This window comes from Lytechinus pictus, chromosome 2 (genome assembly GCF_037042905.1).
Source record: "Lytechinus pictus isolate F3 Inbred chromosome 2, Lp3.0, whole genome shotgun sequence".
Taxonomy (NCBI): domain Eukaryota; kingdom Metazoa; phylum Echinodermata; class Echinoidea; order Temnopleuroida; family Toxopneustidae; genus Lytechinus; species Lytechinus pictus.
This window is the reverse complement of record NC_087246.1, coordinates 35689461-35709859: the sequence shown is the minus strand read 5'-3', so window position 1 is coordinate 35709859 and position 20399 is coordinate 35689461. Positions and strand designations below refer to the sequence as shown.

Genomic DNA, 20399 nt, shown 5'->3' with positions numbered 1-20399 from the left:
AACCAATCAACTCCTCATAAACCGCTTCATAGTAAACATGTGATTTGTAAAAAGTTCCCGTAGTGCCAATTGAATTCAGGTTGAGTGTATTTGGGGTAGGGAGCGTCAGCGAACTATTCTCTCGTTACTTTTGGAACTGAGTCCGTTTCTTGGATAAAATTCGATTTTTTTTTTTTTTTTAGTGTATGCAACAAGTCCCCATACTGTAAAAAATAAAGTGCTAATTTAGCACTTACAGTGCTTGTATAGTGACTGCACTACGAGTGCTGATTTTCTAGTTTGAATTTGAACTAGAAAATCAACACTCGTAGTGCAGTCACTATACAAGCTCCGTAAGTGCTAAATTAGCACTTCATTTTTACAGTGCACTTTGTAGATTAATGGTGAGTCCCCGATCATCAAATTACATACTAGTAAATGTGTGTGAAGTGTGAGTCATCGTATGTATTTGTCTTGATTTTTTTCCGTGTAACTTATCATGAGGTGCCTTAGCAGAGTGGCCTCAAGTGCATGATACAATAAAGCTTGCGGTTCGATACCCGGCCACGGCATCTATGCCGTTGAACATTTTATCATGTGCCCTTTTGTCACAGGGGATAAACGGAAAAGCCAAATTGGTACAATTTGGTGGACCGTTTTATTTTGCTTACATGTTTTTTTTTTTAATCACAAAATATAAATGTGTAAGGTCCCGTCCACCCCATTTAAAAAAAAGCTGATTCTGATAAAAAGCGAAAAATTAAACACGCATATGAAGTGAAAATTTTCATCAAAATAAGAAAGGTATAATATTCCAAAGTTTTGCTCAATTTCACAAAGTAGTTGTATGTACATCCTGGTTACTTGTGGAACGGGTTTGCCGTGCCCCATGTGGTAAGTCCTAGATTGACTCGACGTTTCGGACAGGTTGACTGTCCGTCTTCATGAGTCAACCTGCCCGAAGCGCCGAGTGTTCTTGCATTTTTTTTTCTGCTTCCTCCATCCGTAAGCAATTTCATCAAAAGTTTCTGCCACGTATTTTTGGCTGTAATCTTCCACAGAGTATTTTTCCTCCCTTCTTTCCAAGAATAGACAAAATGATGAGAATGTGGGAAATCAGATGTGAAACGCCAAAGTTTGCTGAAAGACGCAGCAGTTTTATTAAGAAACTATGTTCTCCATCCCTTCTAAGATGTTCTCTCTTTCCTTCTCTCTCTCTCTCTCTTGTTTTCTTTCTCTCTTAATCTGTATCACATTATAATTTTTCCTCTTTATTCTTTCCTTTTTCATTTGTTCGTTGTCTAAAATCGCTCCATCGCCCATTCTATCATTTCTTCTCGAATAAAGTTGATAGATGCCTGTTAGGTCTAAGCTAATGCAGGATCTCGTGAGATTATGAACTCGAAGTCAAAAAGAAAAGTATATCTTTACGACTAAGAAGAATATAACTTATATAATTAATGTCACATGACCAGTATTATATGATTGTTACTTTTATTTTTTTCTTCAAAATATTCACATTAAAAACAAATACTGTAAAAGGTTTCTTTCTTTACAACAACATCTAAACGTAGCCTACTGTCTGACCGGCTTTAAACTCAGCATGAAACCTATATGTTAATCATAGCCTATCTGAGCCAAAACTATATTACTTCAACAAGGGGGAGTAAAAATGCTAACTAGAGAAAGGCGAGTGGTATAAACGGCGTTCTTGAGTCATCGGGACGGTAGCATTCCTTTCCAAACATCCCTCTCGACGGTAAAAGTGCATCCAAAATACCCAGGTGGTAATCTTGATTCGATCCCTGGATCACCTTGCATATGGGCCGCCATGGTAAAGATACAGAACCGCCTCAGATCTGTTTCAGTCACACCAACGAGACCGACTCAATGCCAATCAAATCTACCACCTTATTTCAAATGGCATGCTATCGGTCGGCTTGGAGCCTAATTTGTGAGAGTTTTGTTGGTCGATCGGACTGGAGCATTACCGATGAACTTCGAAGCTCTGCTAGTATTTGCTGAACACAAATTGTCCTCCCGATTCTTGTAATAATGTTCAGCTGAGTAGTAAAGTAAGCCATGACAGGAATTCGATGTTACTTGAAAGCCACATCGAACTCTGTCGCCACTCTCTATCATCAAACCGAGTCTTTGTGTCCAACGCTCCTTTTCCGATGGATGGTTAGATGCCTCGTCCACGTGGGGTTTCGGGGGCCTGAGGTGGATTAGGGCCAGGAGTGTCTGGTCGACGAGTTGGTGGACGAGTCACTTCTGTTACGGAAAAATAACAAAGACAGAAAAATGTTTAGAGTCATGCCTTGTATATTATAGCACACGCATATTAGATTTGATAACAGCTGTGGCTGTGTCTTAATCGTACAAAGAGGTTTAATATTTTACCTTAAATAGAAACCCGGAATTAAACGAAAATAGTGATAAATAATAGTGCAGCTTTGCACCTTTTATGGTGCATGCATTCGCTTCAAAGCGTGTAAATTTGCACCTTCCCTTACGAAAGGTAATGCATATGAAGAGTATAAAATTACATCGTTTTTCTCATTTTTTTTGTTTTGTTCTTGGGGGGGGGGGGGGGTTGCAAAGTATTAAATAAATTGCTATCATAAGGCAACAAAACTATACGTCATATATGTACATGTCATGCCTTTTCACCACATTAGTCATTGTAATTAGACACGCTGTGTGGCAATGAATCATTTCCCTCTATTTTACTTTGATAAATAGAAATAATTAGAAATCACATGTGATATCTACATCTCACACAAAATATATTTCAGGCAGGCAATTTGACACTATACATTCGGGGTCAGATTAATATTCGTTAGGACGAAGAAAGCCATATCGGTGCTGGAAAGGACATCGTACGGCCAACGAGCGGGCATCGGACCGTTCCCAGACGGTTCCCTTCCGATTGTCAGTAAACGTGGTAAATGTTTATGAAAAATGATTGGATATGCTATACGGGTATCCTATTCTGTTCCCTCACAGGCCCCGGATAAAAATCGGAGTTTCTAACCTACTGATAATGCGTAAAAACTGTCATAAGATAAGGACACAACTCGTTGTGTGTGTATCTAACGGATATTACGCGGTGTACGTCGTGGGGAAAGAAAGAGAAAGAAAAACGATTTCCAAATCGCAAAATGACTATCACACACAGCACCCATCAAATAATCTCGATTATGCGGAAACCCATTTCACTCTTAAAATGTTGGGCAACATACTATCTACGTAACAATTTGTTTAAAAAATGTATCCACCTCTGGGTAGCTTTCGACCGATGCTGTGCAGTGTTCATCCAAAGCACACGTAATTGGTTTCAGACCACCCAGAATTTGATAAAGTTTTAACCGATTGTCGTGTGGACAGTATTGCCCAACATTGTTAAGAGTGCAGAAATAAAACAAAAAACATAAAAATGTACTCACTCCAACAGTTATCGACCAAACTACGGGAATATGGACGACAAGAAATTTCCATTGCATGACAGGGTGATCTTATAGTCACAATATGAGCTCCTTCCTTGTAACAAAATGCCCCTCTCCTCGCCAGTCTGAAGATCCTTAACATAGATTCATTTTGGTTAATATCCTTGTCTTTATCATAAACTTTCTTTAAGACCTGCCCATTGCATCCCTTTCCTTGGTCATGCTTCTCCTTGTTAAACAGATTACAGTAATTAGCCATGCGAGCACCGGGGGCTAGTTCTGGTCCTAAAAAATTAGAGAGAAGCATTAAAAACATACATTCAATCATCCGTAAACAATATAATTATATATAACGAACCCCCCCCCCCCCAAAAAAAAAAAAAAAAAAAAAAAAAAAAAAAAAAAAAAAACGATTGAAATGGTAATAATCCGATGTGCGGCGTTTAATACGAAGCAAAACACAAACCCACTTTGATCATTTTGATTGGCAATTCATTATTATGTTTTCCCCATTTTTGAGGGGGAAGGGGGTGGGGGCAACCAGGCATGCAGCTAAGGCATACTCTCAGTATGTGGAGTATAATATTTTATTTTTTTACAGTTGGCAGTCCAATGTTTTCTTGCAATGATCAATGAAGGTTATGTGGAGGAGAAGGAGGAAACATGGCGTTGCCTTTATCTTATCGGAAGACACAATATTGATTTGAAGGATTAAAAACAATGACGAAAACATGTTATAAGTAAATACACCAAATCATCAGCCTAGAAAAATACAGAGTTGTTGGTACTTATACATTTATACATTGGCACTTTTACTGAAATGGTTCGAGAATGTAACACTGACTGTCTCAATAACTGTTTCGAAAATACAATCCCAGACTAATGCAAGTATATTCCTCTAAGCACCTAATTGCATAAACAACTCTCCTAAAAATATTTATTGGATATGACAAAACTACAGACAAAGACTGTATTCTGAAATGGAACTATAGGTAATGAAGAATAGATAACACTTCCTTGCATTAATTTACTGGAGAAACCATAAATGATCCCCTCACTTACATTACACACATTGCCCTCGTCACGACTCGGGCGATCATGATAATATTTTGGGAAATATAAGTGGTATATCCCTCAAGTTCAGTCAATATCATGTAATGATGTACTCACCAAATCCACCGAATCCATATTCACCAAATGTGTCCCAATTTTGTGAAACAGATGCAGAAACCAAAAGAGATAGACAGAGAGCAAGGAGCGATAGCTTCTGAAATGATACCATACGAGTAGTAATAATATTATATCATTCAACATAATAGTACTTCTGACAACAGTCCGTACAGCGTATTTCTTTTGGCTTGTCATTATTTCGTATTAATCCTCTTCTGTTATTGTATAAATTACTATGTTTTAATTTTTTTATTTATTTATCATTCAACATAATAGTACTTCTGACAACAGTCCGTACAGCGTATTTCTTTTGGCTTGTCATTATTTCGTATTAATCCTCTTCTGTTATTGTATAAATTACTATGTTTTAATTTTTTTTATTTAATCAGATGGCGGGCTCTGCTATATTGCTTCCAGTATACTTTACTGAAAGTACAAAAATAAAAGTTCAATATTGTTTAAATTGCAGTATTACAAAATGAGAGAAATTCTAAATTGGTGATACAAGATTTAAACAGAACAATAAAATAATCCAAGCCAAAATGACCACTGTAAATTTGTAAATCATCCCATTAAGATCGGGTGTTTACGTGTGATCTAAAAGATCACCTGAATTTGTTTTCCCTTATTTTTGTGACAAATGCTTCTTAAAAGTCTTTTCTAACAAATAGTTGATGAATACTAGTACATCCTGCTTTACCACTCTCCATGGTATATAGGGAATAATAAGGCACAGAAACATATTACATAATCTATTTATAAACTTTATATCAAATGCATATCTATTTTTTTTTTATTATCAAAAATATATTTTATTTGGAATAAATATATATATTAGTTTGTTACTGCCACACATGAAATCCATTCAGTATTTTCATTGTTTCCAGCTATTTGTTTACAAGATAATTAATTTTCGAAAAGCAAACGCAGTAATAAACAAAATGTAAATTAAAACGAACAAACACCGAAGCTCTCGTTTCCTTTGCTTAGGTCGTCTGTTATACATTCTTGCGTTTGCTCTTGGTGAATGAAATTCAGAAGACAAAATTAGTATGGCCTTAATTAGCACTTTTTTTTTCTTTAGAATTATCATTCAACTGTACTGAATAGGAAAAAACTTAATTAAAAAAAACTTATAATTGAAACAAGGGTTACACTGCAAAGACATAAATAAAGTAGTAATCAGAAATAACAAGGGAAAATAGATTTTTTTAGAAATCAAAGTTTTAAACCTTTTTATTAAAAAAAGATACAATAGTAAAATAGTGTCGTATTGTGGTTCAAATCTGTTAAAGCGAATTCATCACATCATGATGCATTAAAGAAAACATGAAATAAAACGATTTATCGTTTAATGAAACTGTAGCATGACCATACGCATTTTTATCGGGGGGGGGGGGCACATACAGTTTTTGAAGAAGCTCTAAATAGAGGGAGCGATGCGACCGAGCATGTCATGGGGGCGCTTCTGCATTTTCTGAGAAAAAAAAGAAGGATTTCGTACACACATTTGTTAAATTTTATGAAAATTTTCAGTAATACATGTACATGTATATGTACGTTTCCATTTTCTCTGGGGGGGGGGGGGCAACTGTCCCTTTGCCCCCTGTCCTTACCCTCACCTCGATGCGTACGGCCATGAGTTTAAACAATTGAGAAGTCATGAGACACACACAATACCAATCGAGTGGAAAAAAAAATACTTACCGATGCTGTCATTCTGTTGCTGCTTCGAATCGACTGATATCCTGCAAGTATTGTTATAAAAGCTCCAGAGGATTGGTACACTTGTACCGCGACAACAATGTGGTGACCCCTCACTTATTCACTCTACTTATACCTTTCCAAAATGGGTAACCTCTAATCCATTCAGATTAGTAATTGAGATGTGATATAACCGCTGAATTATTTCTGAAAATAACCACTGGATTAATGCCAACTTGTATTGATGAATTATAAGCACATTTGTAAAAATAGAAAGTGGAACATTATCTGATAAGGTCAACTCTGTGTGATTGGGTTTTATTCGTGTGTCGTGTGGTCTACTATATAGCAGGTGGACCCAATAGAAGAACTTCTAACAAGTGGGGAAGGGAGCCTACAGTTTTGATGGGGCACAAAATGGAGTATGTATGTAGGAAAAAAAATCTTAAAAGATGTGATCGACCGAAGCAAACGAAAGAAAATTTTGGCCTTTTAGATGACTATCAAATTTTGTGATAGACTTTAACGGATGATATCATATTTCATATTTCTGTTTTCCCCCCTTTTCCTTCGTCCTTTCTCTTATTTTGAATTCATTGGTCGTTAAACTTTTGGGCACCAGGCCCCCGCCCCCTTCCGCTACCTACACCTGTTATACTATCAATCTGGTCTAATTGCCCCTCTTTCCATAAACCATTTGGTCTAATATTAATTTTTGCTAGCGGTCATTTCGTCTAAAACCCCAGATGTTCTAACTTTAATCTTTATTCAGTTCATTTGAAGACCCCTCACCCCCCCCCCTCTACTCAACATATCACAGTTCCCTTATTGTTTTGCTACAATGTGCATTTGATTTTCCAAAAAAAAAAATCGTTATCTATGTTAGCAATTGTCCTTACTTTACTCATACATGTATATGAGGGTCCAGAATTTACAAGCCCGGTTTTTTATATTATATTTAAGTCTTGGCACTTCTGTGACATTGGAGCGTAAAGGTCTGTTATGCCTTTTCAAGAGAGCTTAACATTCTAAATGGCCGCCGACCGGTAATTTGAAAATGTCCTTTTTGGTTATGATTGTGCCTAGAAAGCTGCTCAAAATAGTTTAATAAATCGAAATATGACGTCTAAGTGTTGATTTTGTTTGAATGTTAATCTCGAATACATAGGTCAAAACCAGCTTAACTCGTCAAATAACTCTGAATAAGATTTTAATTTCTTTGAGCCCCGACACACTAAAATCGATATTTTGGATAGATCTGTATCATACTATAAACATTAAATCACTAAATATTAGTTTTTCTCACTTGCGATTGAGATTAATTAATTTTATGAAAAATCAAATTCAAATGGCAGCTTTTGATTCATTTGCCCCTACTCCACCCCCCCCCTCGATCTGTTGAACATCTCTATGAGCACAAATGAACAAGAATGGTCCCTCCTAAAAAAAAAAGTTGCCGTCAGTGGCTATTTTGATTTTTTTTTCGATTGTGGTTGATTAGAAGGTTACAACTATTTCAACTCGTTAAATGGCTTCATAATTTCAATTTTCTTGATCCCTCAAACCCCAAATCAATATCCTTAATCCCCAAATCGATATAACAGTTTTTTAGCACAGATTACACATGACTTTTTTTTTCAAAATGGCTGCTAGCGGCCATTTTGGATTCTTAACACTAGTTTTCATGGTCAATAAGTATAATTTTTCTTCATAGAATTTTCAAGCCCCATTTGAATACTTGAAAAAAAAACACTGTTCAAGCTTTTTCTTAAAAAAAATGATTACAATAATAATAATTGTACACTAATTTTGCGCATTTTATACGTGGATATACTCATATGCGCTTTATAATACATAACAGCTTAACAGTAACCATGATTAAAGACACAAACAAAACTATATAAATAAGTGATAAAGGAGACTGATAAAAGCCTGTGTTTCGACAAAATACATTACAAAAAGTGATTTATTTATCGAAAACTGTCTTGAGAAGGGTCGGGTTTCAGTTTTGGTTTTGAGCAAGTTAACAGTTGACGCATGACGTATTGAGGAGGGGGGATACAGTCTAGATTTTTGGTAGTTAGGATTCAAAACTAATGTTCATCCAGACTTTATAGACAAAACAACTTGCCATATCCTGTTCCTTAAAGACTCAAACATGATATTGTGTGATAATCATATTTTAATCGTCACTTGGTGTTAAATTCCAAACTTTATTTTTGGAATATTCATGAACGAATGTAAGTGGAGCTTGTTCCATAGTGACACATGGATGGATTAAATTTGTACAATGAGAAAGGGAGTATAAATACTAATACGATGTGGGCGAATGTCACTTGGTTTCGAGAAAAATGTTCAACAGTATTTTCTTCTTTGATTTTCCAGCCTTGTAAAACTACAAAATGACTACAATGGTAAGTGGGATGATATTTGTTGTACGCGCTTCAAGCACTTTCATTTTATTCTCCATTAAGGAGAAATTTGTGATATCCGGTTACTTATGATAATACTGAGCCTGTTTCACTCGATTACCCTTAGTTATTCATTACAAAATTATTATTTTTTCAAGAAAGGACCTTATCGGACTTTTGAAACTATCTCATAAGCCTTTCATGCTAAACAACCAGAATACGAAGATTTAAATTTGTACCTACTGTTGTAAGATCAAGAACAGATAAAAAGTTCAAGTTTACACTACACAGTCGGGCAAACGAGTCAGACCCCAAACCGTCCGGGAAGATGTCATTTGAAATAGTATACAAGAGGGCCGTTTCAAAAAGCTGTTCGTAAGTTAAGAGCGACTTTAAGAACGACTGGTGATCCTTTCTTGTGGTAAATGATATGTTCATTGGTGATTACTTCGCGCGTAAGAGATGTTCACCAGTCGTTCTTAAAGTTGCTCTTAAATGTTAACTTACGAACAGCTTTATGAAACACCCACCAGGTCTAGATCGTTTAGTCGGTCTTTGGCATTCGTGTTGTCAAGAAAAGTAAGGAAGTTACCTCATAAAACGACTTGCCCTATTCCTAGTTATTATTTTGTTTTGTGGGAGGCATCAACTGTAAAAAAAACAAAATTGATTTGAATGTTTTTAAATGCTCGATCATAAACTTTTTATTCTAAAACAATTTTGTCTTTTCATCACAGAAAGGACTTCTCCTTGGAGTCTCCTTGTCTGTTATGATAGGTTGCTGTGTTTCTCAGGGGTTTGGCGGACACAGAGGCTATGGCATGTATGGAGGGTTTGGAGGTAACTAGTCTCTCTTCATTCAATAACTTGTCCTACTGAAGCTTATACCAAATTTACAAAGAAGGCAACGTTTCATTAAAAAAACCTTCAATTTCAAGTTACTGTTATTAGATACGGACACCATGCAATAAGATTTGTTAGGAGCATACTCGTCAATTAATTGTACTTAAATACTACATTTTCTGAAACATGGTCCAAGATCGAACCATTAAACTTTATGTGAATCCACAAGGTGGAATTTCAAATGAAATTAGGAAAAAAAATCAGAAATTTATGATAGCACACAGTTTTGTAACATTTGAAAGTTGTCACGCCGGCGAATATAAACAATTCTTATACGCCAACTTCAGAATTCAATTGTTTATTTTGTTAGTATTATAGTGGTTTTTCTTCTTAGTATGAAGTCATTTTTATAACAATTCGGATATATATTGCTCTTCACTTTGTGTAATATTTTGTGTTTCATCATCCATGTTTATATTCAACTATGACATAGTTGAGTTGGCCTAAGTAGTAAGCAGGTATAATATGAATAAACATTGTCAGTAGTATTTTTTTCTCTGACACCTGCTATAAGCTGCTGAAATCGTTGCCTCTGATTGGCTAAAATCTCATTTATTATGGAGCTCCATGAAATACCTTCCTCTTTTTTTTTTTGGGGTAAACACAGTATTTCATAGAGAGATTTTGTCACTTTCAATACCTTAAATTAAAACTGCATTTAATTTTGCGCCATGCATTTGCGCTAGGATTCCGTGAGTTGCTTAACTTTACTTTCATTGAGAGCCACGTAAAATGCACTATTCGATCAATGTCAAGAAATTCGATCGCATGAAAGTCATAAACCGTAGGCCTAATGATTGCACACACATCTCACATGGGTTATATTTATTTCTCTCATAAGTCTAATGCAATGTTCTTATTCTAAATTTGACAAATTAAGTGAAAACCTAATAACACAACATTTCGAGATAAAACAAAAAAAATGTAGGTCTGTACCGCTTTGCGCAATTTTATTTTGTAGGTGAATTAAAAAAATCGTGAATTTTTATTAACATATTGATAATGCTTTGACAATTAGTTTTCGGATCCCCCAAAGAGCACACCATTCGGCAGATAAGTAACAATACCCGTAAATACACTTTAAATTTATCCCTGAATATCGTAAGCTTGACTTCAGTTGTCTTTCAATCAACCTAGAAGTGATTTGATCTAGGCCTAAGTGGAAAAGACTTAGATACCGACCGACTTTCACTCATTTGAAATTTTCTTACACCTGATGAGCGTGGACGATCACTTTTTGTTGAATGCAGTAGTTCCATAATAACGTTGATACATTATTGGTACTATGATCACGTGATAAACATTCGATTACCATGTTTACCCCCGTTTACCCTTTTAAAATTTTCAGGAGGAGGACACAACCCAGGCGCCCGCTTCAGTCAGTACTGTTATATATATCAAAAAGAGAGGTGGGATGAAGGGCATGGCAGGTGCTATTGGAAGGTCCTGAAAGAGGTATTCGACAAGGTGAAAGATTTCAGCCGCCACGATCGACATGCATTTCGGGAACTCTACGGGATATCTCGAAGCGGCCTGTTGTGCTTCGTCGGCGGTCACCTAGAGGCGAACCAAATAATTCCAATCCATGATCCTTGCCAGGGCTTCGATGCTGCTTGCAGTGGTCGAACAGTTGATTATTGTTCAAGTGAGTGTTACATATATTTGGGCATATATTCCATATATAATCCTCGAATTTTTCCATGGATCTTCTAAGAGTGAACATGAAGTGGATTTGCATTTCACTGTGCACGTGACTGACGCACTTAACACATGCATTATGGTCCAATGTGAAAACATACACAAAGGAGACAACTGAAAATATGTGAATTAAAATACTGAATAGACATAATGAGGTTGCAAAGGACAGAAAAAAATCGGATGGATCAAAGTGGTAGGCGACAACAAAATGTAATGTGAAATGTGCTTTGGTGCATGCATGTTGTTGGTCACCATTGGTGGGCTTAACTGGATTGAAAGATATGGAGAATTAGTTCTCCGATTACTCTCTAAGTTTAAAAGTTATTCATTTCGCAAGGAAGAAGGATTTCCTGCAAAATCGGTTTCAAAACCACAAAGTTAAAATTGGGTTACGAGAATTACGTTGTTTCAATTTGTGTATCAGACGAAATATGAATTGGAATTACCACTCTCTTTCATTAATCCGCTTTGTTTGTTTGTTGAATGGTATTTTGTACTTCTTAAGCCATGAATTAATCCTCATATTTTTTTATTATTATATTGCTTACTTTAGCTCTACGAGCCCGAGCCAGGCCACGACCTCCAGCTGCTCCTGCACCCACCCCGCGACCACAACCTCCTGCAACACCTCGTGGCCGTGGTATATAAAACTCGTGTCGGAGATATACACATTCGTTCAACTTAACTTAATATTATGCATGTAGAAAATGTTGAAGTCCGATTCCCTAACATGCTTTAATGCAGTTGAAAAAGATCACAGAACAGTCAAGGTAGCCTCTCTTCCGTTAACGCGGTCTTCACGAAAATGGAAGGGATTACTATGATGGGAGTAAACGATATAACGCCTGGACATACGTTAAACAGGCATATGGTGGCAAATTGTTCAGATGTGGCATTCCCTTACAGATAAATGGCTGTTTTCGCTGCACGACGCACGACGTTTTCAAGAACATATAAAATTATTGCCAAATGTCTTTCATGACAATGAATAAACCAAGAAGTCTTTGTCGAAAAGTTGCGAATCAAAACGGCAGTTTCGTCCTGGATTCTGGACAAACGACAAAATATTTGCAATTTTTTGTCAGCTCCAAAACTTAGGACGAAACTGTTCTTCCGGGTCACCAATGTTCACTCAACAAAGGCTTCCCAGCTGTTCATTGTCACTTGACGCGCATTCCCAATACATTTACTATGTTCTTGAATACGTCATGTGTCGTGGAGGCGAAAGCATCCTATCTCGTGGAGGCGAAAGCATCCTATCAACGAATTTATAAACAATGGGATGTGTTCTACATTCCCAAGAAAACACATTCTTGTATGCCATTCATGCACATCAATTCTTACTGGATTTTTACATTTAAAACCCAGATTAGATTATCGACATCGTAGTGTTTTAATGAAAGAGCTTTAACACTTTCCACAGCAAGCTTACTTATTTCCAATCTTAAGAGCTTCTCCATTGAGGGAAACGAGGGAGAATTTACGTTTAGAATGATGTTTATACCTGTCTTAGTTTATTATTTTTTGTTTATACAATAAATTGAAAAAGTGTGATGTATATAATCACGTGGGACAGTTTCTTTTCTTGTATAATGCGTTATCCACGAAGTGCTTTTGTAGGTGTGTACACCGTTGGACTGTACACGAATATGCACATGAGATCAGGGGCCCGTTTCATAAAGCTGTTCGTAAGTTACGAACGACTTTACGCACGACTGGTGACCCTTTCTTGTGCTATATGATATATCCCTATGTAGCTGATTTATGTATAAGAACATGTTCCAGTCGTTCGTAAAGTTGTGCGTAACTTTACGAACAGCTTTATGAAACACCACCCAGGAGAGATTTTGAAAGAAGGGGGGATGATGGGAGGGGGAGAGAGAGACAGTGGGAGAAAAGATGCGTGATGGGCATGGGTGACGTAGCGGGGGAGATGGAGAGAGAGAGAGAACGACAGGGGAGAGCAATTACAGATATGTTAATGATCAATAGCAGAAATGGAGATGTGCGTGGGTGTGAAAATATAAATAATATGACTTGAACAGAAAAAAAATCATACAAATGAAAATTTAAAATGTCATCAAAAGGAATAACGAAGTAATGACATTTCAAAGAATATGCCTGTCTTCATTAAAAAATTCAATGAGCAAACTGATGATGTCATATCCCCCACTTTCATTCAAATTTTGTCCTCTAAGAAATATAAAATGGATTAACAACTTATTTAATATTCACTGCTTCAACTATTTTCATAACAATGGAGACATATTATACACACATATATGGAGAGTAGCATAACTACGGGGCGGGAAAGCCCCCCCCCCCCCAAAAAAAAAAAAAAAAAAAAAAAAAGAGAAACGTAGTGGGGAGAAGAAATGATATTGTATTATATTATATTATATCATATTATATTGTTGTGGGGGTGTCGTGGTCTAGTGGTTAAGACTCTCGTCTTTCATTCTGAAGGACGTGGGTTCGACTCCAAGCTATGGCGTGTTTTCCTTCAGCAAGAAATTAACCCACATTGTGCTGCACTCAACCAAGGTGAGGTAAATGGGGACCGGCAGGAAGTAATTCCTCAAAAAGCTGTGAGCACCTGAATTGGTAGACTATAGCTAAGCCGGGGTAGTATAGGAGCGCCTTGAGCACCTAGCAAGGTGGATACGTACGCTATACAAATCCTATATTATAATATATTTTATATAATATTACATAAGAAATATTTTTTCATAACCTTAGAAACATAATTTGCTTAGGGTCTATGTGTTCATCATTCCTGGTGCTTACATTGTCTGTTTAATTAGATATACAATCTTGTACTAAAACATCCCGTTTTCAAGTCAATATACATGTACAGCAAATATATTTCTTCGCACTTCGAGTTAATTGTTTTATGTAGTGACTGTTTAAAGTGATTGCATATAAAAAATTCCAGCTCGCCCTTCGCGCTTGCATTATTTTGTCATTGAGATACATACCCTTTTAATTGCACAGTCCTTAAAATGTCTCTATTAGGTCAGTATATCTGGCAATCGAGCGCGCTTCGCGCTTTAATGAAAAACCCTTTTAATGTATCCCTTTAATGAAAAACGGGGGGAAAGAGATTGGTGACTCGACATATGAATTAGGAAATCAAATTGGAGAGGGGGTGGTAGAGTTGGATAAGCCATGGTGAAATCAATGCTCATTCCATCGTTTCATACATCGTCACTCAATAGGTTTTCAAAGTGGACTTAATCCCCCTAAAACACACCATGATGACTAAGAATGAAGTCGTGAGTAACACAATCTTTGGAGAAATTTGTCTTAGGAAACGGGAAATCAGTCTATGGATATCATGTGCAAGTCTCATTTTCATTCCCGTGATGCCCTGCCAGACAATCAATATGAAAAAAATGAGAATGTTCACATAATTATTCACTTCAACTCTTATATTATAAAATGCTTTCATCTCAAATTTAAACTCGTTACAACAAAAAACGTGTGAGCATTTTGACAGAAAACATCCAGAAGCATCTTTAGACGGTCAAATGTTAAGTAGATTTGACCGAGTACTAAATAGACTTTTATAACGACTTCACAAGCAAGTATCAAAATCTGAAATTTGCAACGTACTCATTCCGAGTATGTCTAAAATAATAACAATAATAATAATAATAATAATAACGGCACCAGGGTAGCCACTTCAGTTCCGAAAACTGTTCTCCCAGCGGGCCCTGCCTATGACCTCTGAAGAAAAAAAAACCGGGAGAAGCACTACGATTTAAAAAGCGAGAGTTCTTAGAATATTGATTTTCACACAAGCATACAATATTGATGGCTGAATTGTGATTTCAAATTGAGTTTAAATTTTCCGATTTTGAAATTGACTAAGGTGTTTTACGCTAAATGACACTTTGTTCGTGATTTCCTTTTGATACAGAAGTAAATATTAACATTTAGATTGTTTGTGAATAATTGCACATGAAGATATAGCGCATTTACATCACATCATCTGTATATTTACATGCAGAAATTGAAGATTTCAAATATTCATGTATCTTTATGATTATTTTTTTCCCATCTAACTTGTAATTTTAAACTTGAAGCTTATATAGTTACCAAACAGTGTAACTCACTATGTGTTTGAAAATCTATACAATATTCGTGTAAGTTTGAACGGTAAAAAAGGGAGAAAGAATGAGAGCATGAGCTAGATAGGGACAGCGTCAAGAGTCTTGTCAATACCAGTGTGTGTGGGTGTGCGTTTTAATGCCATGTGTGTGTCGTCAACGCAAAGATCATGTTTCGTGCAGAGGGCACAGCACATCATGCTCTAGATGACATAAAAGCGGTATATTACTTTTTAGAAACAATAGTATCAATCGAATAAACGTACATAGATTTTAATAGCTTATCTCTTCAGCCAAAACAATCTCTTGGAACTATTACGAATGAAAATAGTCGCACTCGTATCGCAGAATGTATGGTAGGCATGGAAAGGGGTTATAGACAGTCTTTAAGTCAAATTGGTAGTAGACATTCAAACGCTATAATCATGGGCGGAAATCCCAGGGGGACAGGGGGGACGCGTCCCCCTACCATTTTGGAAAGGGGGGGACATAATATCAAATGTCCCCCCTACTATTTGTGGTCTTTTATTATGGAAAAAAATATATAATTCAAAATCGAAATTATACACATGTATCCTCGAATTTCGAAATATATGTAAACAGATAGTTTTTGTCAAGAACTTGGATAGGAAAACAAAAGGCATACCGGCCCGACTATTCTCGTACTCGCATCTAGCCCTATATGCCAGCCAAAGAGTGATGACATTGATGACATCGATGGCCATTGTCAATTTCATAACTAATAAAAATGACGAAAAAAGAAAATCGCCTCTGGACGCTTATAAGTAAATTTAGTGCATAGATGGTAGACGATAATGTTCCATAACCCGTAAAAACATATCTTTGTTTAACCAATTCATTTTCCCTTTATTCCAAATTTACTTGGAATATAATAATATTTTCATTGTTCGCGTACTCAGTAAAAAGAATAGTTTTCATCAGTTATGAATAATCCTTCGCAGTGAATTTTAACTATGTCTAATCCCCCAAAATTTGTTTTTGAATACTCTATTAACGAGACTTTTATATTCCATTTTTACACAAAATTCCTGCCGCGGGAGGGTCATCATAGGTAGATCAAGGGGGCGAAGCGGCGGTCCGCCCCCTATTGGCGGTGCAAAATAGGAAGGTGAGGAGAAAAAATAAGAAGATAGGACGAGGAAGAAAATTAAATGATGGAAGGGGAGGGGAATAAGTGGAAAAAAAGAAAACTTTCAGGTCATAGTATAAAAATAAAGAATTTGCTCGCGCTTTGCATCAATACACAGCCATCTCTTTATTTCAAAACGTGGTAATTTTTTTTCACTTTTTAGATCGAAATATATAAAATCAAATCATTTATTTAGGAAGATATCCATCTTTTTCATAATTTGTAGGTTAAAATCTAAAAAAAAATTAGCTCGCGCTTTGCGCTCGCATTGCTTATTGAGATAAACTGCTTGTTCTTTATTTCAAAATTGCTTGAAAGATCCAGTTTTCAGATCTGAATATAAAAAAAATCATTTTTTGCTTCACGCTCGCATCAGTAATATGGTTAAGTCAGATACTATCCCGTTTATTGCTATAAGGTGAAAAGAAGATGACTTTTTTTGGTCGGAAAAAAAAACAGGATACGCTTCGCGCTCACACAAATTAAAATTGTGTTAGATAGCTACCCTGTCATTGATTTTAAAATATGCTAATAATACAAATTTGTAGGCCGGAAATGACATATCTTCAGCACACACTTCGGGCTCGAATCTAATATTGTTTAGTACAATTCTTATCATGTTCATGATATGAAAAAGTGTGACGATTGTCCAGTTATTAGGTTGGAGAATACAAACTTTCACCTCTTACTTCGTGCTCGCATTAATTGTTTAGATTCCTATCCTGTTCATACTTTTTTTTAAGTACTAAGAATGTTTAGTATTTAGGTTGGAAAATCCAAAAACTTCCAGCTCCCGCTTCGCGCTCACATTAATTGTTTAGATTCATATTCTGTTCATATTCTTTTTAAAGTGCTATGAATGTCCAGTATTTAGGTTGGAAAATCAACAATTTTCAGTTCGCGCTCGCATCTATTATTTAGTTAAATTCCTATCCTGTTCATGATTTGAAAACATGTTACGAATGTCCAGTTTATGGGTTGGAAAATCGAAAACCTTCAGCTAGCGCTTCGATCTAGCATTATTTTATTAGATTCCTATCCTGTTTATGATTTGAAAAAGTGTTACGAATGTCTAGTTTTTAGGTTGGAAAACCAACAACTTTCAGCTCGCGCTTCGCGCTCGCATTAATGGTTTAGGTAGGTTCGAATTTAGTTCATGATCACAACAAATATTCAGAATGTTCAATTTCCAGGTCACAATTTATGAAATATCAACATATTTGGGCTCGCGCTTCGCGCTCGCATTATTTATTGAGGCCTTTCGTCTTTAGTTAGGAATATACCCTCTTCGAAAAATGGCTATAAATATATACATATATATATATATATATATATATACATATACTTTGGTTATATATATATATATACATATGTATGTGTGTGTGTTTGAGTTAGTAATTCTGTAGAACATAAACACGGAAAACTCAATTGTGTCCCCCCTACCTTTAAGGAGAGATTTCCGCCCATGGCTATAATTATCTTAATTAGCACATTAAATCTCAAGGATACCTCGATACCAAAGTATTACACTCTCTCCAAGTCACTTCGAGTTAATGGAAATAATCAAGCGTTGGATGATTAAAAAAAAGATGATGTGTTGGTCGTTCCCGGCCTTTGTGAGTGTAAGGCTCCAGTATTATTCGATGATGCTGTACAATCTAGTGGGTGTTTCATGAAAGTTGTCAGTGCTGACAATTTAAGTGAAATCCTTGGTTTTGATTGGCTGAAAGGCACTGGCTCTGACTGTTACTATGGTAACTGTCGGAGAAAGACAACTTGTCAGTGCTTACAACTTTCATGAAACGGTCCCCTGATCCTCTCCAAAGATTAAGTGACATCACGAGCAGTGACCATCATCAGTACTCTATTCGATGACGCTTTGCCGGAAAGGATCACGCGCGACGATCACCTCTGCGACATCTCAGGTACTTCAGTCTCCAACTTTAAAAATGGTTTTGTCGTTCAAAACAAAGGCATGCATGTCTCTTCGACATCTCGGAGACGTCTCGAAACAAGCTGACAAGCGATTTGCCCGACGGAAACGGGGATATCGCTACAAAGTCTCCAAGTAGTCGCTGTGATGTCTCAAAAACATTTTTGGGACTTAGCTTTAACTACGAAAAAACTCCGATGAGGCATAGCGACTACTCGGAGAATTTGCAGCATCGTCCCCGCGACTGCAGTGCAAATTACTTACCACCTTGTCTCTAGCGACGTGTAAATATATAAGTGTAAATTGCAAATAAATCCCATTTAGCAAATAGTTATACCAAATAATCATTTGGGCCTGTTTCCGAAAAATAGACAAAAATAAGATGATTATTGCGCTGTAGAACGAATTTAAGTAAACTATTCTTCTTCTTTTTTCTTCTTCAGAATATGAAGACTTTGACCTCGTGTCTTTTTATTGTGATCAGCTTTTCGCAAGTATATGGATTTTATGGCATATACGGAGGATACGGAGGTAGATACGGCGGTTATGGTTTTCCTTGTTTAGAAAGAAGATTTTTTTTTTACGTTTGAAACATGTCAGCGATTGTCTCTGGGATGTTGTAGAGACGTCTCCTTTGGTGAGACAGACCCTTAAGAGGAATCTGGGCTCCGAGACGTCTCCATTATTTACGCATAGACATCGCGGAGACTATTTACATCCCTGATTGCTGAGATGTCTTAGCGAATCTGCAATGTCCTTGCAAAGTCTCAGATACATCTCTGATACGTTGCGGAGTCCACTTGGAGACCAGGGGAGCGTTTTATGAAAGGACAAGTACTGTTTTATCCGACAGTTACTATGGTAACACTGCCTCTCGGCCAATCACAATCAAGGAAAGTTGTCAGACCTGATAACTTTTTAATGAAACGCTCCCCAGAAAGGCTGTTTGACATACTTTAAGTCCATATCTCGCCAAAGGATTCGTATCTGCTACGTCTCAGATAAACTACGGTCGCTGTGACGTCATGCGGGTTTTCGCAATTAAAACGGGGAAGGATTCTGCAACATAGTAAATATATTTAAAATGCCCGTCAAATTACGATGATCTGCTAATACTACTTTGTCAAAAATTGGTAAATCGGGACAGCTGATTGTCGTAAAATATGTCGTTTGTCCAGAGACTATAGTCACGAATGACACTGCTGTTTGATTCACCGATTTTCGACAAAGACTTCTTTGTCACGAAGGGCTATTTTCAAGAGATGTTCTACGTTCTAGAAAGCGTCTGTGTAGTGGTTGCTATTTGGGAGTCCAAAAAAATGCTGACCACCTTGTCTGGGAACCTCGCAATGTTTTCAGACACGGTGGCACTCACTCTTCCCGACATTCGCGGGGTTGGTGCTGCAAAGATATTTTCATTGCATCGTTGGGAAGTTTTAGAAACATGTATTATTATATTCTAGGAACGAATTGGAATAATGACTTGCACTTTTGGGGTGAATTTATCAAAACAAAAGACATGCTTTAAACTTTAATTTATATCATTGTGCGACCATTTTTATAAGAACATGATTAGATAGCAACATCATAGTATAGCTTATTGTCCAATATGTCCATACAAAGCTTTATATAGTTTAAATTGATTAAAGCTATATGTGCAATAATTCATGAAATGTACAATTTTTTCTTCAAACTTAGGTTTAAATCTATATTCTTGTGTGACCATATGTTAAAGATGATTCAATATCACCATCATGTCGTATGTCCATAAAGATAAACGTCAGATGTCCCTGGTCGAAAGGAATCACGAACTTACAGCAACAGAAAGTGGTTAAAGTCGTGGTCCGATGTTCTTTGGTCATTCTGTCAATGTACTCCCCGTGTACTCCT

The 20399-nt window shown here is 36.5% G+C and overlaps 2 protein-coding genes across 2 annotated transcripts; one reads left to right on the top strand and one right to left on the bottom strand.

Annotated features, from left to right (window-relative positions):
* Positions 1–180: 180 nt before the first annotated feature.
* LOC129272329 (uncharacterized) lies at positions 181–6400 on the bottom strand. The gene is made up of 4 exons (XM_054909483.2): positions 6306–6400; positions 4599–4695; positions 3429–3713; positions 181–2253 (listed from the first exon to the last, which is right to left on the bottom strand). Exons 1-4 carry the CDS (start codon positions 6315–6317, stop codon positions 2165–2167), a joined length of 483 nt encoding a protein of 160 aa, XP_054765458.1. The 5' UTR covers positions 6318–6400; the 3' UTR covers positions 181–2164.
* A 2236-nt stretch (positions 6401–8636) lies between these two features.
* On the top strand, positions 8637–12871 carry LOC129272338 (uncharacterized). Its single transcript, XM_054909495.2, has 4 exons — positions 8637–8716; positions 9451–9553; positions 10965–11261; positions 11868–12871. Exons 1-4 carry the CDS (start codon positions 8705–8707, stop codon positions 11960–11962), a joined length of 507 nt encoding a protein of 168 aa, XP_054765470.1. The 5' UTR covers positions 8637–8704; the 3' UTR covers positions 11963–12871.
* The last annotated feature ends 7528 nt before the right edge of the window (positions 12872–20399 follow it).

Bases quoted from the DNA above. Each gene is read 5' to 3' on its own strand.
- LOC129272338 (XM_054909495.2), top strand. The intron at 9,554-10,964 runs GTAACTAGTCTC...TAAAATTTTCAG, and splicing joins CATGTATGGAGGGTTTGGAG to GAGGAGGACACAACCCAGGC. The intron at 11,262-11,867 runs GTGAGTGTTACA...TGCTTACTTTAG, and splicing joins AACAGTTGATTATTGTTCAA to CTCTACGAGCCCGAGCCAGG.
- LOC129272329 (XM_054909483.2), bottom strand. The intron at 3,714-4,598 runs GTGAGTACATCA...CTAATTTTTTAG, and splicing joins ATATGGATTCGGTGGATTTG to GACCAGAACTAGCCCCCGGT. The intron at 2,254-3,428 runs GTGAGTACATTT...TTTCCGTAACAG, and splicing joins TTTGGTCGATAACTGTTGGA to AAGTGACTCGTCCACCAACT.